The sequence below is a fragment of the Pseudoliparis swirei genome, chromosome 7 (assembly GCF_029220125.1).
Source record: "Pseudoliparis swirei isolate HS2019 ecotype Mariana Trench chromosome 7, NWPU_hadal_v1, whole genome shotgun sequence".
Classification (NCBI taxonomy): domain Eukaryota; kingdom Metazoa; phylum Chordata; class Actinopteri; order Perciformes; family Liparidae; genus Pseudoliparis; species Pseudoliparis swirei.
The window spans coordinates 24801036-24818473 of NC_079394.1; the positions used below are offsets into that span (position 1 = coordinate 24801036).

A 17438-nucleotide genomic window follows, 5' to 3' on the forward strand; every position below is an offset into this window, starting at 1 on the left:
ACCACCAGGGGGCAGTCGAGTTTCACAGTCGACTGCAGCTTTGATTCCAGTTAAAAGAAAAAGAACAAACACTGGACTGAGCAAACGGACGGCTGTGAGCCATCGATCCGTCTCCTCTGTGTCAAAAGGTCGACGGACTCTCCTGAGGTCTGAGCAGCACACAGCGTCCTCCAGCAGGAGGAGAGCTACAGCGAGGAGCTGCTGAGGAAGTCATCTTCAGGAGAAGCAGCAGGAGACACGACTGTAAACCAGTTAGGGACCAGTCAGGGGGCTCGTTTCTTTATTGTCAGCCTGAACATCGCTGAAGTGACCAACATGGGAACAAACCGGAACTAAACTCAACGTTCACGTCACAAACAAAAAGCGTTGGCGACCGCCACACGAACATGGCCGAAGCCGCGAGCCGCCCCGAGTCCTCGCGGTTGATTACGGGGACTTCACAATTCTCGTCTCCCGTCGCTTTATGCTAATGCCATTACTAAAGAAACTTAAAATCAGTGTCTCATCATTGGAAAATCAAAAACGCAATTAACTTAAAGGCACGAGCGTCGGCCGCCCAGCAGGCGTCTCGGCGGCGAACACGAGCGGCTCCGACGGCAACGAGGTCAGACCTCCACACAACAAAGCCCCGAGTCACGCAGTTAAACACATTAATTAAAGAGGTACTGAGACATGAAGCGCTGCAGCTTCTGACGGTTTTCGGGCAACTGGAACAAAGAGCCGACGCCCAGGAAGACGCCTCCTCCTCCTCCTCCTCCTCCTTTCCGGCGCTCCTCCGTAAGGACCTGAGGCGGGGAGCAAACAGAAGCGCCGTCAGGACACAACGCCGTGATTTAGTAACCTTTATTTGAACGCCGGGAGCTCGGAGCCGTTCTTTTCTTTAGTGGTGTGCTCGTTGTTGTTTTTTTATTGCACAAAACCGAATGAAGAAAGAAGAAAAAAGACCAGACGCAATAACAGAGATAAAAACAAGAACTTTCAAAACAAGGACACCACAAAAGTCTGAAACAAGGAGACTCAAACTTCTGCCTCTTCTGTTGTTTTACAGGTGCATGAACACAAGAAGCACCCCACCCTCCTCCTCCTTGATTTGAGCTGCTGATTTTAGGAATCAATCCACTCAGGGAGTGGATTAGCGGTGGAAACCGTAGATACGAGCCGCATGACGACCACTTCTGACTGGCAGCCTTGATAGGAAAGTTTCTAATGGCCTCATGAGATCTAGATGTGGGTCAATGATGCTCCATTTTTAAAAAGGCAGTGATTTCCAACCCACTGACCAATGGATTCACACGCCGCCTACTTCACCCAGTTCAAAGGCTTAGTGGTAAATTGTGCCGAAACCCAGATGAATTTATCCATGGATATAAAAAATATATTAAAAAAAGGCTGCATTAGAGTTACGAAGGAGCAGCTGTGTGTCCTCCATCTTTATGACAAGTTTCTATTTCAGTTCAAGATTTTTAAGTCGCTTCCTTCTCCTTTTTTATTATTCCCTGCTGCTGTTTGCAGAGCCGATGCAGACGGAGATAACAGACGCTCGTGAACAACCGTTCGCTTCTTACACTTTATGAAAAAATAAATTAAAAAGATTCCTCCTCACAACTCATCCAATATGTCAGAGGGATCCTCAAAAGTAAGAACAGGCATTCAACATACTCATCTTACTCACAACTGCAGTCACATCAGCAGGGAATAATACAAAAGGAGAAGAACAATGAAGCTGTTGAACAGATGCACTTATAGAGATTGTTCGTATTTATGGGAAATAATTGCAGCCGCTTCCTTCGCCCGAGAGTTAAATGAGGAGATCGCTACTACTCATGTCTGTACATAAGTGGCTAGCCCAGCTCTGACCAAAGACCAGGGGGACGACCCGCACCTGAGAAATAAGCGTGCACCATCTTTCATATCTGCGGGATAGAAACAAGAAATCCTATTTTAGAAGCTGATCATGTAATGTGCGTGTAAAATAATTATCCATAGAGTTGCTGCTGACAACAGCTGCCAGATAAATGCAGTGAAGTAAAAAGTCCAAAGTTGTGTTAGTGTTCTTGAGCTTTGAGACAAGTTTCTTTCTGTCCTGCGCTGAACACTGTGCATGAACGCATCATGTGTCGAGACAGACGCTCCACTGAAGTACTTCAGTTTGTGGAAATCAAATTTGTACTTCACTACAGCGCAGTCGATGTTATCTTTGTTAAAATGTGGATTTCAGATCATTTATGAATGTTATGAAAAGCTAATTACATCCTTCATAGTGAAAAACATAATGCTGGTAAAGTATTTATAGACAACATGACGAGGGTGACGGGTCCCCGGTAGATTGTTCTCATCAAAGCCTAAAATGTGACTAAAACCAAGCGATGCCTGCGACACCTTCCCACATCTTTAATTTAAAATTGCTTGTGCCCTTGGCTCAGTGAATTCTCTTTATAGAGATTGACATTTCTGCCTGGAACATGATTGGATATAGCTGGCTCGAGCTCAGTTTCTCTTGTTGCAGCAAAATCCGATTGGATCCGAGCTCACGCTGAGATGGAAGCTCCAGAATGTTGTTGAAAAACTGCCAATTGATTATTCGCGGTGAACTCGGGATTTGGAACGGATCACCGGTAAAACTATTTTTTATTAGTTGGACTGCACCAAAACTTTGAGTCGAGCTGTACACACACACACACACACACACACACACAGTCACTCACCCCCAGGTCTATTAGCGATCTAACTGCAGTGTGTGCAGCCTCCTCCGAGCAGCTCTCTGTGAAATCGGCACAAATGAACATGATTAACAGAACAGACGGCTTTACAATAATATAAAACAGGTGAATCACTGGGAAATAGAAGATTTTTGTGTGGGCGTGTGATCCTGGGAGCTTTGAGGCTCACCATAGTGCCGCTTCTTCTGATCGGCTGCGTCACACAGGTGCGAGTGCATCTGAGCCACGAACTCTGCCTCTGCAACACACGGCGCGCCAACACACACACACTTCATGACCGGGGGAACACTCGCGGCTCAGGGTGACACACGGATCAGAGACACGGAGAACGCCGTCGGCATTCATTTCTGATTTGATGTGGAATTCGTTCATCAGCTCCTCCGGTTCATTGCTTTGAAAAAGTGGTGAAATACTTTTGCATGTTTTAAACCATTGTGTGTGTCGCAACCCTCCGGCGGCAATCAAAGATGAGACCTACCTGGCAGAGGAGTGGGCAGGAGGTCCAGACAGCTGGTCGCCCAGCACAGCGCCCTCATGTGACCAGCTAGCATCCTGCAGAGGAAGAAGAGCATCTCTGGGCACTGACTCGGCTGGCTTATCTGGGAAAAGTGGATAGAGGTGGATGTAGGAATAAAAATGATAAATAAAGCATTTTCGACTACAGTGAGCGCACAGTGAGCTCGTTGGTGTCAGTTGGTCTGCAGGACACCGAGGCACACAAGTATAAAGAGCGGCACACTTTCATGTGGGTGCAAAACTCGGAGCTGGCCAAATAACAGAAATGAGCAATAAAGACATAACTCTCATTTTAATGTACATTTAATTTGAGTAGTTGCTGGTGTTTCAGATGGCCCTTTACACCCCACCTTTCTTTCTTATAGCCACATTTAATTTATAATTTTTGTTTTATGTTTATCCATGAATTTATTCCAAGGGTTGTGCAGTAAATAAATGTACTGCACAATATACATCCTAGTCCTCGACTGCACTTCATTTTATATTGAATTATTCTGTTTGTGCTATTTTTAACTGTTTGTTTGGCGTCATGTTTTGGATGCTTGTATGTACTTCATGTTGTCCTTTCTGTGGACCCCGTGAAGATTAGCGGCCGCTAAGGCGTCAGCGAACGGGATCCAGTTAGTAAACTAAACTAGGCCAGTGCTATTTGCTTGCCTAAAAAAATAAAAAAACAGAATAAGAAAGAATAATATATGAGTTAATCACGTTGAATGCATCAGGGTGTCTGCTAGCCACTGAGTGAATATAAATGAACAAAACAGAGAAATGTTTGATATAGTGTGGGGAGAGGGGAGTCATTGTTATTAAATATTAGTTTTTCTGCTGTAGGTCATGAACAATAAACCACCTCAAGGAACATGTTCCTTCTTGGCTTGCGTAGCGGAGAAAGAAGGTTTAACATGAATAACTTAACACAAACACAACAACAGAAGAAAAGTGTCTCTGGAGAACAATGCTCTACACTTTTAAAAGTTCAGGTGTTTGGTGCACATCGCTAAACTTTGAGTGAGGCTTCTCCTTGAGACGTTGTCACTAGCAGTTCAGCTCGGTGGTTCTCTGTACCTTGTAGGAACGCAGGTCCTGCTCCTCCACATCACAGTCGGAGTCGCTGTGATAAGGGTCGTCAGAGGTGGTCCAGTTCAGGGCGCCCTCCTTCTTCAAGAAGTCACAGAGGGGAACGTCTCTGGGAATCTATGGGAGAAAAAAGAAGAAAAAAGCAGCATTTCAGACTGTAACTCTTCTTGGTCCGGTAAGAACCTCTGTGACCGACTTCAAATCTTGATCTGAGTGTTTGACCTTTTGTGTGCAACGTAGAATACATTTCGTAACAAAAGACTGTTGACACCAAATACCACTAAAGTCAACAGTCTTTTGTTACGTTCATTTTATGCTGAGCTCCGTGTTTGGTCTCCACCGACTCTCTAGCTCAGGGGTGCTCAATACGTCGATCCCAATCTATCAGTCGATCGCAGCGGTAATATTGGTAGATCGCATGACATAAAAAAAAATTGACGTCAGGCGCTGGTTGTCGGCCGTAGGCTCGCTGGTCTGGGATCAGCTCCCGGTCTGGTCCCTTTTCTTAAAGAGCACGTCTTTGTTCTTTTATTAAACTAAACAGCCGTCTGTTATTGATCGTATCTACACAACAGCATGTCATTCTGTCTCTACGTGTCGCGTGAACACTTCTCGACTCGCCCCCCCCCCCCGTTATACTGTCAGTGTGGGCTCAAAACTCTCATGCATTTATATACATATATATAAGTATATATATGTATACATATATATACAGGACTGTCTCAGAAAATTAGAATATTGTGATTAAGTTCTTTATTTTCTGTAATGCAATTAAATAAAACAAAAATGTCATGCATTCTGGATTCATTACAAATCAACTGAAATATTGCAAGCCTTTTATTCTTTTAATATTGCTGATTATGGCTTACAGCTTAAGAAAACTCAAATATCCTATCTCTAAATATTAGAATATCATGAAAAAGTATACTAGTAGGGTATTAAACAAATCACTTGAATTGTCTAATTAACTCGAAACACCTGCAAGGGTTTCCTGAGCCTTGACAAACACTCAGCTGTTATAAATCTTTTTTTACTTGGTCTGAGGAAATATTAAAATTTTATGAGATAGGATTTTAGAGTTTTCTTAAGCTGTAAGCCATAATCAGCAATATTAAAAGAATAAAAGGCTTGCAATATTTCAGTTGATTTGTAATGAATCCAGAATGCATGACATTTTTGTTTTTTTAATTGCATTACAGAAAATAAAGAACTTTATCACAATATTCTAATTTTCTGAGACAGTCCTGTATATATATATGTATATATATCCCTAGTTAAACCCCTTGTTTTCTTAGGTAAATATAGCAGGATGCTAAGAATTTAACCCAGACGCAATGGATACAACACTTCAATAGCTCACAGAGTTAAATAAATATAATACATTTTGAGAAACAAAATATTTTCTTACTTCTTCCATGATCAGGATACCACATCGTACCAGACTGTCAACTGCATCCAGAGCGAAACTCTGGGACGACTGACAGGGCTGGAGAGAGAGAGAGAGAGAGCGTGAGCGAGAGAGAAAGGAAGGAGAGAGAGAGAGAAAGGAAGAAAAGGAGAGAGAGACAAAGAAAGAAGAGAGAAAGAGAGCGAGCGTGAGACAGCACTACAACTGTCTACCTACTGTACTGTGAAATATGAGACATTTAGAGAAAACCAGTATTTTAGGTGTATCCGTCTCTCTGAAGTCGGTATGCAACAAGCTCTGTAGTTAATTCAGTTAATTCATCGTTATTTAAAGTCTTTATTATATTGCATATTATTTTTGATTCATTTCTAATTATCATCTGGCAATGTTACCCATGTTCTCTGCCGCTTTGGCCACATTAACATCTGGCCCGTCATGCTAATAAAGCCGATTGGATGGTAATGGAAAGCTCAAAAGTGAAGAAAAGGTCGGTCAGACACACACACACACACAAGTTCAGAGAGAGACAGCTGACAGAGAGTGTAGTAGAGACGTAGCAGAGATCAGAGGAGGAGAATGAAGGACGGCCGACAGGAAGGTGAGACCGGGCGCAATGTTATTTTTTTTCTCCGGTGAGGAATGGGAGGAGAGGAAAAAGCTCAGAGCAGAAGAGACAAGAAAGTGTAGCTGCCGAAATGAAAGCTGGGCAAACAGAGAAAGGAATAGTATTTCTGGCTCGGATTTGGAGCCCTTTAAGTCAGCCTGATGGAGGACGCACACACACGCGCACACACACAGACACACACACCTCAATTCAAAACCTCTCTCCGCCTGAGATAGAGGCAGCAGGGCAGGATGAATGGCTGTTCAGCTCCATTAAACATCCATTGAACGAGGCACACTGTGTGTGTGTGTGTGTGTGTGTGTGAGTGATATGAATGTCTACTCACTGGCATGAAGCCCGGAGGCAGGAGATGGCAGAGATGCAGGGCTTTCTCCGTCAGCTCGGACTGGCCGAGCAACACATTGAACTCCATGTCCCCGTTGACCTGCTCTCCGTCCACGCCGCTGCTCCTCAGCCTGCTGCTGACGCCACTGCGGACCACCTCGCACAGCATGGCCGACACCGCACACGCTAGGAACACACACACACACACACACGCGCAAACATTTTATTATTTGCTCCGATACGAAATACACATAATTATGATGTTGTCCAAAGTAAACTTAGCAACATTTCTCAAACTATTTCTGTTTGGGGGGGAAATATGAAGCCAGTGTTTGACTGGTGGATCCGTTTATGAGATTGTCAGGATTAAGTATTTCCTCCATTTACACATGTTTTTATTTGTACTTTTTATCCCATTCATCCTGTGTTCATGTGCTGGTGGGAAAGTCTTGACATCCAGATAGTTTCTTTCGCCTTAAAAATCCCAGACTTTGTCACAAAAGGAAATGAATGAATGAGCAAACACGACGCCGATGGAGCCTTGGGCCCGCCGATGAAAGCCGAAGCATTTGCAATATTTTAGGAACGGTATGTGGAGATACACTACCGTTCAAAAGTTTGGGGTCACCCAGACAATTTCGTGTCTTCCATGAAAACTCACACTTTTATTTATCAAATGAATTGAACATTTCATAGAACATATAGTCAAGACATTGACAAGGTTAGAAATAATGATTAATATTTGAAGTATTAATTTTGTTCTTCAAACTTCAAGCTCAAAGGAAGGCCAGTTGTATAGCTTATATCACCAGCATAACTGTTTTCAGCTGTGCTAACATAATTGCACAAGGGTTTTCTCATCAGACATTAGTCTTCAAACACAATGTAACATTAGAACACTGGAGTGATAGTTGATGGAAATGGGCGTCTATACACCTATGGAGATATTTCATTAGAAACCAGACGTTTCCACCTAGAATAGTCATTTACCACATTAACAATGTATAGAGTGTATTTTTGATTAACTTAATGTTATCTTTATTGAAAAAACAGTGCTTTTCTTTGAAAAATAAAGACATTTCTAAGTGACCCCAAACCTTTGAAAGGTAGTGTACATTCCCAGGAAAAACAGGAAGAGCTGTTATGCTGCGTTGATTGCATGCAAAGTCAACGCACACCGTCGGAATACAAGGCATGCAGCAAAAATGAATCATGCAGCCCAAGTAGCTTCCACATTATTTTTAACTCCAGCAACAAAGATGAAACGGGGCGGCAGTATCTACGGCTTCCTGTTAGCATGGCATCTAAAAAAAAACAAAAAACAGCACACGTTGAAGTACAATGTATATTCAACAGACTCAAGGATGAGCAGGTACAACACTCCAGGCTTCCCGCGAATCAATGATTACCATATATTACTCATACTTTTACTCATTATGCTTTTTACAACCCGATTGACAAGAACGCCAAACCTGGGCGATCCTTCATTCACCAGATTATGTTCAATGCCAGTGTTTTTAAAATGTCTCGCTTTCGGCACGAACCGCAAGGTTAGGGAGAGATTGTGGTTCTGGAAAATAAGCCGTGAAGTTGAAGCACGGTCTCATATCTTTCTGCTCCCTTGCTTCTCGAGTTGTTCACATTAAATTTGCAGCACTTCATCGATCCATGTCCGGCATACTGACACGACTGGATATCAGAGGAGATTATCATACAGGAAGTGACAAAGGAAACTAAACGTAGCTAAAGAGCTGCATTGCATTCTTTTTTAATTTCAGTCGGAAAAAATAAAAAAATGAGCCTCTGCCAGCAGTTCCCCCGACAGCGCTCGAAACTTTGCGTCATTTTAACTTTCAGAATATAAAGTATGTAAACTTTGAGACTGTCACGTTTCAAACGGATCTTCCCTCCTGACATGCCAACAGTCGGGAGACACAGCCAAGGCCTCCCACTAAAAATAAGGAGCCCGGAGAACACAGGGTCGCAAGATGATATTTAGGTTTAAATGTTACAGGGACAGTTTTGTGAGCCACAAAAAAACACACGCACGCAAAGTCACTCACCTCCAACAGCTTCCAAAATAAAGGTGTGAGTGACAATCTGGGCCTGTGCGGCGAGGTGAAGCGAGGCAGCAAGAGAAGGACGGGGCGCGATAGAAAAGTCTCTCCTGGAAGGTGGGAGACAGACAGTAATGGAGACAGAGGGAAGGGAAATTGGATTTTAGACAAGCAACACAAGTTTTCTGTGCGGGGCTTATCAGTGGTCTTCTTTTGAGACAGAAAAACAAACCGAGACGGCACTGCAGCTATGATGAGGTGAGGGGCGAGCAGGGAGAGGGAAGAGCGGACCACGTCCTCGAAAGCTCCCCCGAAACCCACGTCCTTGTTCCTGAACAGCAGCTCCTCCGTGAGCCAGACGATATCACGACACAGGGCCGAGATGCTCACACCCTGCGGGGGGAAGAGGGAGGGAGAAGCTTTTGGTTCCAGAAGTGAGGCGCCAGCGTCGACCGCCGGGTGGCGTTACATTACGAGGCTGGTGGGGTACGACTCAGAAATATAACCGTCACTCTCCCATAAAACCAGCAGGAAAACCAATTCTGTTTATGAGCCTCTTGGAGTCATGATGGATCCTCAGTGGCGCATTTTTAACTGTGACAACGCCAAGTGGATAATTGCTCTGCCAGCCCTCCACCACGGGGGAGATGAATACTGCAGGTACCTTGCGGTGTCTGTACAGCAGAAGACTCGACACCAGACTGGTGGACATCACAGTCGTGCAGGAGGCAGCAGCTAGAAAGACAGCGCACACCAACACACAGAGAGAGAGAGAGAGAGAGAGAGAGAGAGAGAGAGAGAGGGAGAGAGGGAGAGATAATGCGGCATACCATTAAAACAAAAACTTCTAAAGGTTTGCGATTCAGCAGGGGAACATAATGCTGGACCTACAGAAGATGAGGTGGAGGACGACGGCGATGCCGAGGTCTCTCTCAGGATGGCGAGGTGGCTCGGGGAGTTCAGACGCATAATGAGAAGACGGCAGGAGCCACGACATCCGCCTCTGCCCAAACACACATTCGGTCCTTGAGCGAATAAAGAGTGAGACGAGAAAAATGCAATCACTTTTTGGAAAGTTAGGAGTTTCATAAAGTACGCTCCGCCGCAACCCTCAAGGATAGTTGTTTATATTGTTATCGGTGGCGTCTGCTGCTCCTACGCTGGAGTTAAGTGCAGTTTAATCTCATTGCCCTCCGCCTCTGTTTACTTCTCTCTTTACGCCACAGCCCAGCTCTGCCGTCAGAGCGGTGACTGCTGATGAAAAACCAAAACGTCCTGCTGATGCCGATCAACTGCCAACACCCCGTGGGGTTTGTGTTTATTCTGGGAAGAAGCTACGGGGAAACTAAAAGGAATTGAAATTGCGATCTTTGATAAAAAAATAATTACGTGGCCATTTTCAGCATTTCTTTGACAAAGTGTCACTTTTAGATGGAACTGGAGGGAGAGGCCATAGAGAGCTGATGAAAGGCTGCACACCTCCACCTCCTCAGCAAGGTCATCAACTTGTTATTACACAACAGTTTGTTTGCTATCACCGTAAACAGACACGCGCTTTGCAGTATTTCCGACAAAGCCGCCGCTTACCGAGTGTTCCCGTACTAAACCACAGTAATCACATCTGTCGCAAAATCCAGCAGAGCTGAAATCTGGACGTAGAGGAAGGATAAACACAGCCGGTAAGAAAAGACCCACAGTTGGCCACGTGCCATCTGGATGTGTCGCAGTAAATTGGAGTCATTGTCAGGGGAGTTGCATAACAAATCAAGTCGTAATCAAGTGTTATTCGCTCCAGCTGAATTTTTTTTGAAAAGCTTCATTTAATTATATTACATGGGACATTTTCTTTAACGCTCAATTGGCTTTTATGACAACATTCGTGGGAAGGGAGGCAGGCACATCAGCTAAATGCTAAACGGGCATTATGAGGGTTCAGCTGATGACTTGACACCATGTTTCTGAGAAATAAACAGAACACGCAAGAAAACCAGAGCGTAGACAAACTTCAGGTGCATACGAGCAAATTAGAACGGCGGCTACATCAATCGTAAAAAAACTGTTTGGGAATTTTACAAGCTGCTTGTTTGAGGCTACGCTGGAGTGATACGAGTGTGTTATTTATGAGTCTCAGCGTGTGCGAGGGAGATACGCAGCGGTGTGTCAAACACAGCGTGTCATATCTGGCTCTGTTAACACAAGAACCCTGCAGTTGATGCAACGTTTGTCTCAGGCATGAATAAAGTATTTTGAATTTTCCTTGCCGCCGATACAAAATGAAAGAGGCGTTAGCAGCGATACAGTGTTGAGTACTGGAGCTTGTTAACGACGTGGACGTAGGCAAGTGACTGAAACTGCTCACATACTGATAACAATCCGACTATCAGCCTCTGCTCCATCTCATCTATCGCTTCCTGTGAGCTCTCAGAAGAATTAAACACACAAAGGGAGAGAAGCCCCTCTGCTCGTCAGGAGCAAAGCTGAGATTGAGCGAGAATGTTATTTTCTTTCAGTTATTTTGTTCCTTCTTTTTCGCTGGCAGACTGTAATGTTGATGGTAATTGGACCAAGTCTAAGAGGATGAGGATGCTCATCAGAGCTCACATCGCGTCTGTGCCAGATTTGAGGTTTATCATCAAAGTTTGAGAAAAAGTAACTTTTTCTATTTCACAGAAGTTAATCCGTGTTCCATTGAGGTTTGTCCACACAGACTGTAAACACCCACTAGAGCACACAGGTGTGTACACGGTGGGTGGGGTGGGGGGTGTTGTTGACTACCTGTTGTTGAGGATAACAGGCAGCAACAGGTCCTGTAGGGGGAGCCATTCATCTACTCTGCACCTCCCAGACGCGCACATCTCCTACACACACACACACACACACAAGTACAATGTCTAAATCATCCAACATTGGTTCTCCGGTGGAAACTAAGCGAGGAATATTCAACCAAATTTGCATTAAAACATTTAATCCCAACTATCATTGCTGCAGCCCACGTTCCTCAGTTGCAAGTTTACTGGGCACACCTACGCAACAGTCCTGCAGTGAAGGCTGCCGTGGTGAAGGTTACAACGCTCAGTGGTTGTTAACTGAGGAGCTCCTCTGGATCCACAATGAATCATATTGGGAGATGTATCTATGCTCCACAACCAGAAGCAAGGCTGGCTCTGTTCTTGACAAATGTTAGAAATCCTAATAAGACAGTATTAAATGCCTCCTTATTATAGGATAGATATGTTTTTTTTCTTTAAGAAAACAACGTCAACATGCAACTGTGGAAGCCAAGTCCGTTTCACCACTTCCAAGGTGAGTGTGATGTATAAGGCTTATTCTTCTCCTGTCTAACCTCCATAAGAGGCCACAAGATGATGTTTTAAAGTACAAGAAAATATAGGCTTTCTTTTTTTCTAAATTGTTGCTTTTTTCTTTTTCGACGACTGAAGATCTTTAAAAATAATTCAAATGAACAATCAGGGAAATGAAGGGCACTTTTTTGTCGCACTACTCTCAGTCCTGTGATGACGTGTCTTAATTAAAAAAAGGGTTACAAGTCAAAATGGTTGGGCGTCCCTTTTGTAAACGAGTGGGCACCTTGAGAGAAAAGGGCTGAGCGAAGTGGACCCACACGCCGCCAGCCGGTCTCCTCCAGAGTCCAGACCACATCCAGCGAAACACAGAGCTTAAGCCAACCTGTGGGGGGCACACACACACACACACACACACACACACACACACACACACACACACACACACACACACACACACACACACACACACACACACACACACACACACACACACACACACACACACACACACACACACACACACACACACACACACACACACACACACACACACACACACACACACACACACACACACACACACACCTTATTATGGAAATTAAGTGAGAGCAACAGCCACTCCCCAGTATCGTCTCAAAGTGCAGATAACAGAGGGCAAGACTAATGGAGACTATTAACAATCAATCTGCTTAAATGTTTTTAAATAATAATAATGAAATGCAATCTTTAACTAATCAGTGATCGCTGGCCGGTGAGAAATTAGCAAATTTGTGAGTGAAAACTTTTAAAAGTTGCACTCTGGATCATCAGTGGCCATTTGGTTTATTCATACTCTCTATTGAAACTATGTTAAATTACATTGTCTCCATTATGCCAAGTAAAGAATAGAATATATTAATATTAATTGATTTTGTAATGCCGTTTATTATTCTTTGTTGACATGGATTTGGCGATTAAGTGTCCCTTAGTGTTTTGCATGGTGTAAAATAGGTGTTGCCATGGATTCAGTGAGTTTCACTTTGTCCTACAAATTCAGGTCGGTTATTTTATTTTATTTTTTAAGTTTGCATTTTACACAATTAAAAGTAGTCAGATTGGATTACTTTGATACTTTGCAAGGTGACCATTTTTCTGGCAAGTTGTGGAATTAAGGACGTTTTCTTCTGTGATTTCTAAGCAGATTTATTCAGAGTTTATTATGAGATGCACATCAAAGAATACTTGATATCCTCGGGAGCTCTAAGTGACATTAAATCCACGCTTCTCTCAGTCTGCCCCAGGGCAGCTGTGGCTACTGATGTAGCTTACCCCCACCGGTATGACTGTGTGTGTGTATGACTACTGGACTCTGTAAAGCGACTTCGGGTACTTAGAGAAGCGCTATATAAGATTTAGGATTATTATTATTATTAAATATGTGCATCTCGTCTGTGTGCTTGAGATTTGACCGAGTTAAGAGAGGGAGTACGATTGTGTGTCACGGCCTCGGCTGCAGCTCCGACGTGTTAATAATCGGGCCAAACTATAATCACCAACTTCCTGTTGTTCTTAGAAACACGTATCTGTCCCAGCTCACGCAGCATTCTTTGCCTCAAGTCTTTTCTGGGGCGCAGCATTAAACCAAACCTGTTCCCTTAGCTCCCGAGGACTTTACAGATGGCTCATATTAAGTGTTTTATAGTGTTTGCTTGCGAGTAGAGATGCACCGATCAGGTTTTTGGTGAAATTACCTATTTCTTTAAACATTTAGGACTTTTACTTTGAAAAATGTCCTATAATTGATACATTAAAATTGTTTGATTGCTATTATAGGGGATTTCAGTTATGTATGGAATACATCTGCATTATTCATTTCCTGGAACTCTTGGGGAAATCTATTTACAGGACTTTTTTTAACATACAAAAGTCTGACTTATTTTTATAAACTCTTCCTTGGAACAGTAAAAATGTTTTAATGTTAGCATAATTTAAGCTAAATCTCAGAAACGATCTATAAAGATCCAAAATCAGTTCATTGTTTACTTTTATATGTCAGTGTTTGATTTGTCGACATCTTATTTTGATAAACGGATGTTGTTTCACGTGGTTCTTTCCACTAACTTTGCAAAACCGGATGTTGTCACTTAAATCCTTCCCCTAACTTTATCAAAACCCTCGCGCGCTCCCGATCGAATGTGTTTACTGTGAGCATCAGTCTCTCGGGGCTCAGACATGTGAGAGTCGGCTGAGTTGACCCAGAGATTCAACTCGGGGGACGGGGACGCCGCTCGCTGCGTGAGGATCCCCTCGCCGGGCGCATCGTCTCCGTTGCGCGGCGATTGAAACGTCTGATAGTTCTCGCAGATGTTACGTCATCTGATCGGGCGTTTTGATCGGCCGTTTTGAGAACGCCGATCAAAACCGATAATGGGAATATCGGCCGATCAGATCGGTGCATCCCTACTTGCGAGTGTGTGTTTACACCCACACCCACCTGTGCGTTGGCCTCGGGCACACAGTCGTAGGAGATGCTCACAGGCACCAGGCTGACGTCGGGGACAGATCCCTCTTTGATGAGTTGTGTGATGTGAGCCAGCCACCGGCCACCTCGGCCAGACTCCGCTGACACGCCAACGCTCATCGCCTGACCCTCATGTAGCAGTTCACGTGCCAGCTGGGGGAGAAGGGGAGAGAGGAACATGACAGAGATCTGAAAAGCCTTGGCAGTATGGGAGCAATTAACATAAAATCCCTATCCTGCATTTCTAAAATATACATAAGCGATACAGGGAACCAGAATACAAAGAGGCAAGAAAACAAAGTGTGGAAGGCAGCGGAGGGCGGACAAGTCAAACTGCAGGAAGCAGGCAGGATAAATAGCATAAAAAAGGGGACTACAGGGGACACTTCAGAGATACTCCCCTCACCCCAAGTACTGTTTTCATGTCAGACAGGGAAAATTCAATTACCATTGAGCGGCAGCTAAGAAAGGCCTACCCTCAATAAACAATAAAAGGTCTATTAACATTGAAATACAACCAATAAACAAGCCTGCCTGCCTTCACACGCACAGCCAATATGTGTACTGCTATAAATCGTAAATAAAAAAACCAACCTACTTGCTGCATTACTTATACACAACCTGCTTATGCTGCACCGTGGCTGTCGTCTAATAGATTGATTTCAGACCGGGCCGTGTTATTGAGCCGCGTGGCACAATATTGATCTTAATAACGTCGGTAACTTCTCCAAATGAAATGCGTCTTCAGGCAAACCGATACAATGCACAAAGGAGCTCCTGTGCACGATATAGCCGTGAAGATATCGCCGGTGAATAGGTGTCGGTCGTTAATAAAAAAATAAAAATAAATAACAAGACAGCAATAGGGAAAGGTACAAGAGGAAAGTGTGATGGATGCAGGAGGAGAGGAGAGTAAGAGCAGGGAGCGAATAATACAGACCACATTTATCTCTGAAACAAGGCCAAAAAAACACAAATTACCTTCCCTTAAAAATAGAAACAACCCGCTCAGACCTGCCAAGCTCACACAATCAAGCTAACCACCATTCTTCACGTTTCTCCGCCCTCTCATTGCTTTGTCACTGCGTCCAACTTCAAAGCTACAATCTAGGAAGCAAACCTCAAGCCCCTTGGTCATTTTGAGAATGAATAGAGAGTGGAATGAGGCCGGGGGAGGGGGGAGAATAGACAGGTTGCATTCTGGGTGAGGAGCTAGCTGTGATAACACTTCACCGTGAAGTGAAAATAAAAGTGTGTACGCCAGTGACTACGAATTGGACTCTATAGAAGGAATGGTATTTTTTTTTGCTTCCCCTACAATTTTATATAATTACCTGCTGGGAGGCTTCTTATTTTTTCAACAAAACGCATTAGCAACGTGTTCTCTGATTCGTGACCCAGTGTTTTGTTACTTGTAAACAGGATGCTTATTACTTTACAATGAGGAGCCGCTCCGATCGTCAGGCCGAGAGGACGTTTGGATGGTGACTCAGAAGGGGAACACAAAACCGGATTTAGCTTCTGTAGAATCGAGCGTTTGGATGCGCGTTGACAGATTTTAAAAGTTTCCCGTTCCTGTCCATTTGACGTTGAAACGGAAAGTCCGTCTTCGGATAGTTGCTGGTGGGAAGGAGTTGTCGTCACTAAACACAAGCTCCAATTAAGGCTAACGACTAAATTAGCTACATGTAGCTTCTCCAAACGCGTCTTCCAATAAAATAAATATCTTTAGCTAAGTCACTGGCTGAGACCTCGGTGTGTCAGTTGGTCCATCACTGTGGTCCAGACTTAAGTATCTCTGCCGTGACATTTGGTGCATATATTCATGGTCCCCAGGAGTACTCTTGACCTTTTTCAACCGGTGCCACCATGAGGGTGACCTTTGTGGTTTGGGATGAAACAGATCAACTTTTGGATAGATTATCACAAAAACTGGAACAGACATTCATGGGCCCGTCAGGATGAATTGAAATAACTTTTGAAATGACTTTGCAATTTAGCTTTCTAAGTTGTCAAAAACCTCAGTTAGTGAATGAAAGACATTTTAACAGACATTTCATGCCAGCAGCCTGGCTGTAGACTCTGAGATGTTTAAACGATCAACTGTCCGAGGCCCTGTCAAGCACACACTTTTGGTTCTTGGATCATCAAAGCCGACTCAGAAGTACATTTTTACTTAAACCCTCAAATAACTATTAACTAAAATATTGCCACATCCTTTGTCCTATCCTGTCTGACCTCTGACCTAAACAAAACATGGGAAACTTACGGAGGTCATGACGGGGGAGTACAGACTGTCTATCTCAGCATCCTGCTCAGTCGGTGCAGAAGGCGGAAGGAGGATCACGCCGACTTTCTGCAGAAGTGATCTGTAGGATAACACATCATTAGAGTAATGATGCATCTCTCATCTTAAGGCTGTGCTTAATATGGGTTACACAAGTGATCAATTCAGCATCATTGTGGCTTGTAAAAGATGCTCATGCATTATTTGTCTGTGTGTGTCGATACCTTATGAGGGAGCTGGTGATGTGGAGGGGACACACGGTGTATGGTACTCTCAGGTTGTGACAGAAGAGCACCAGAGGGATGAGGGCACAGTCCGCGGCGCTCTGACGCACATACACATACACCAGCGGAGATCCCTGCATTACATAAGAAAAGTGGCTTTGGGTAAACAACATTCTTCACATAATCGGCCATTAAGGCGAACAATGGTGGATTGTGTGGAGGTGGCGCATGGGTGAGGAGTTTTTTCTGGGGACTCTTATAAATATTATAATCAAGTTCCACGGTCTTTAGATTGTATCAGCAGAACGGAAGAAAAATACACTCAGAATTTAAAAACGGCAGACACAAAAACTGTACAATTCTGTTATTTTTCACACCGTAATAGTTGAGAAGGA

General features: G+C 43.8%; 1 protein-coding gene across 1 annotated transcript in view; it reads right to left on the reverse strand.

Moving 5' to 3' along the window:
• Positions 1 to 263: 263 nt before the first annotated feature.
• The window catches only part of gpat2 (glycerol-3-phosphate acyltransferase 2, mitochondrial), a 104219-nt gene continuing 87044 nt past the window's right edge, over positions 264 to 17438 (reverse strand). Inside the window, exons 10-25 of the mRNA XM_056419730.1 lie at positions 17044 to 17177; positions 16802 to 16901; positions 14506 to 14685; positions 12316 to 12414; positions 11503 to 11585; positions 9619 to 9752; positions 9392 to 9462; positions 8960 to 9120; positions 8734 to 8837; positions 6672 to 6856; positions 5722 to 5799; positions 4302 to 4430; positions 3199 to 3319; positions 2890 to 2958; positions 2706 to 2761; positions 264 to 785 (exon numbers count right to left, since the gene is read on the reverse strand). Of these exons, the coding sequence (XP_056275705.1) occupies positions 651 to 785; positions 2706 to 2761; positions 2890 to 2958; positions 3199 to 3319; positions 4302 to 4430; positions 5722 to 5799; positions 6672 to 6856; positions 8734 to 8837; positions 8960 to 9120; positions 9392 to 9462; positions 9619 to 9752; positions 11503 to 11585; positions 12316 to 12414; positions 14506 to 14685; positions 16802 to 16901; positions 17044 to 17177 (1839 nt within the window). The 3' untranslated portion in view covers positions 264 to 650. The remainder of the gene's footprint in view (positions 786 to 2705; positions 2762 to 2889; positions 2959 to 3198; positions 3320 to 4301; positions 4431 to 5721; positions 5800 to 6671; positions 6857 to 8733; positions 8838 to 8959; positions 9121 to 9391; positions 9463 to 9618; positions 9753 to 11502; positions 11586 to 12315; positions 12415 to 14505; positions 14686 to 16801; positions 16902 to 17043; positions 17178 to 17438) is intronic.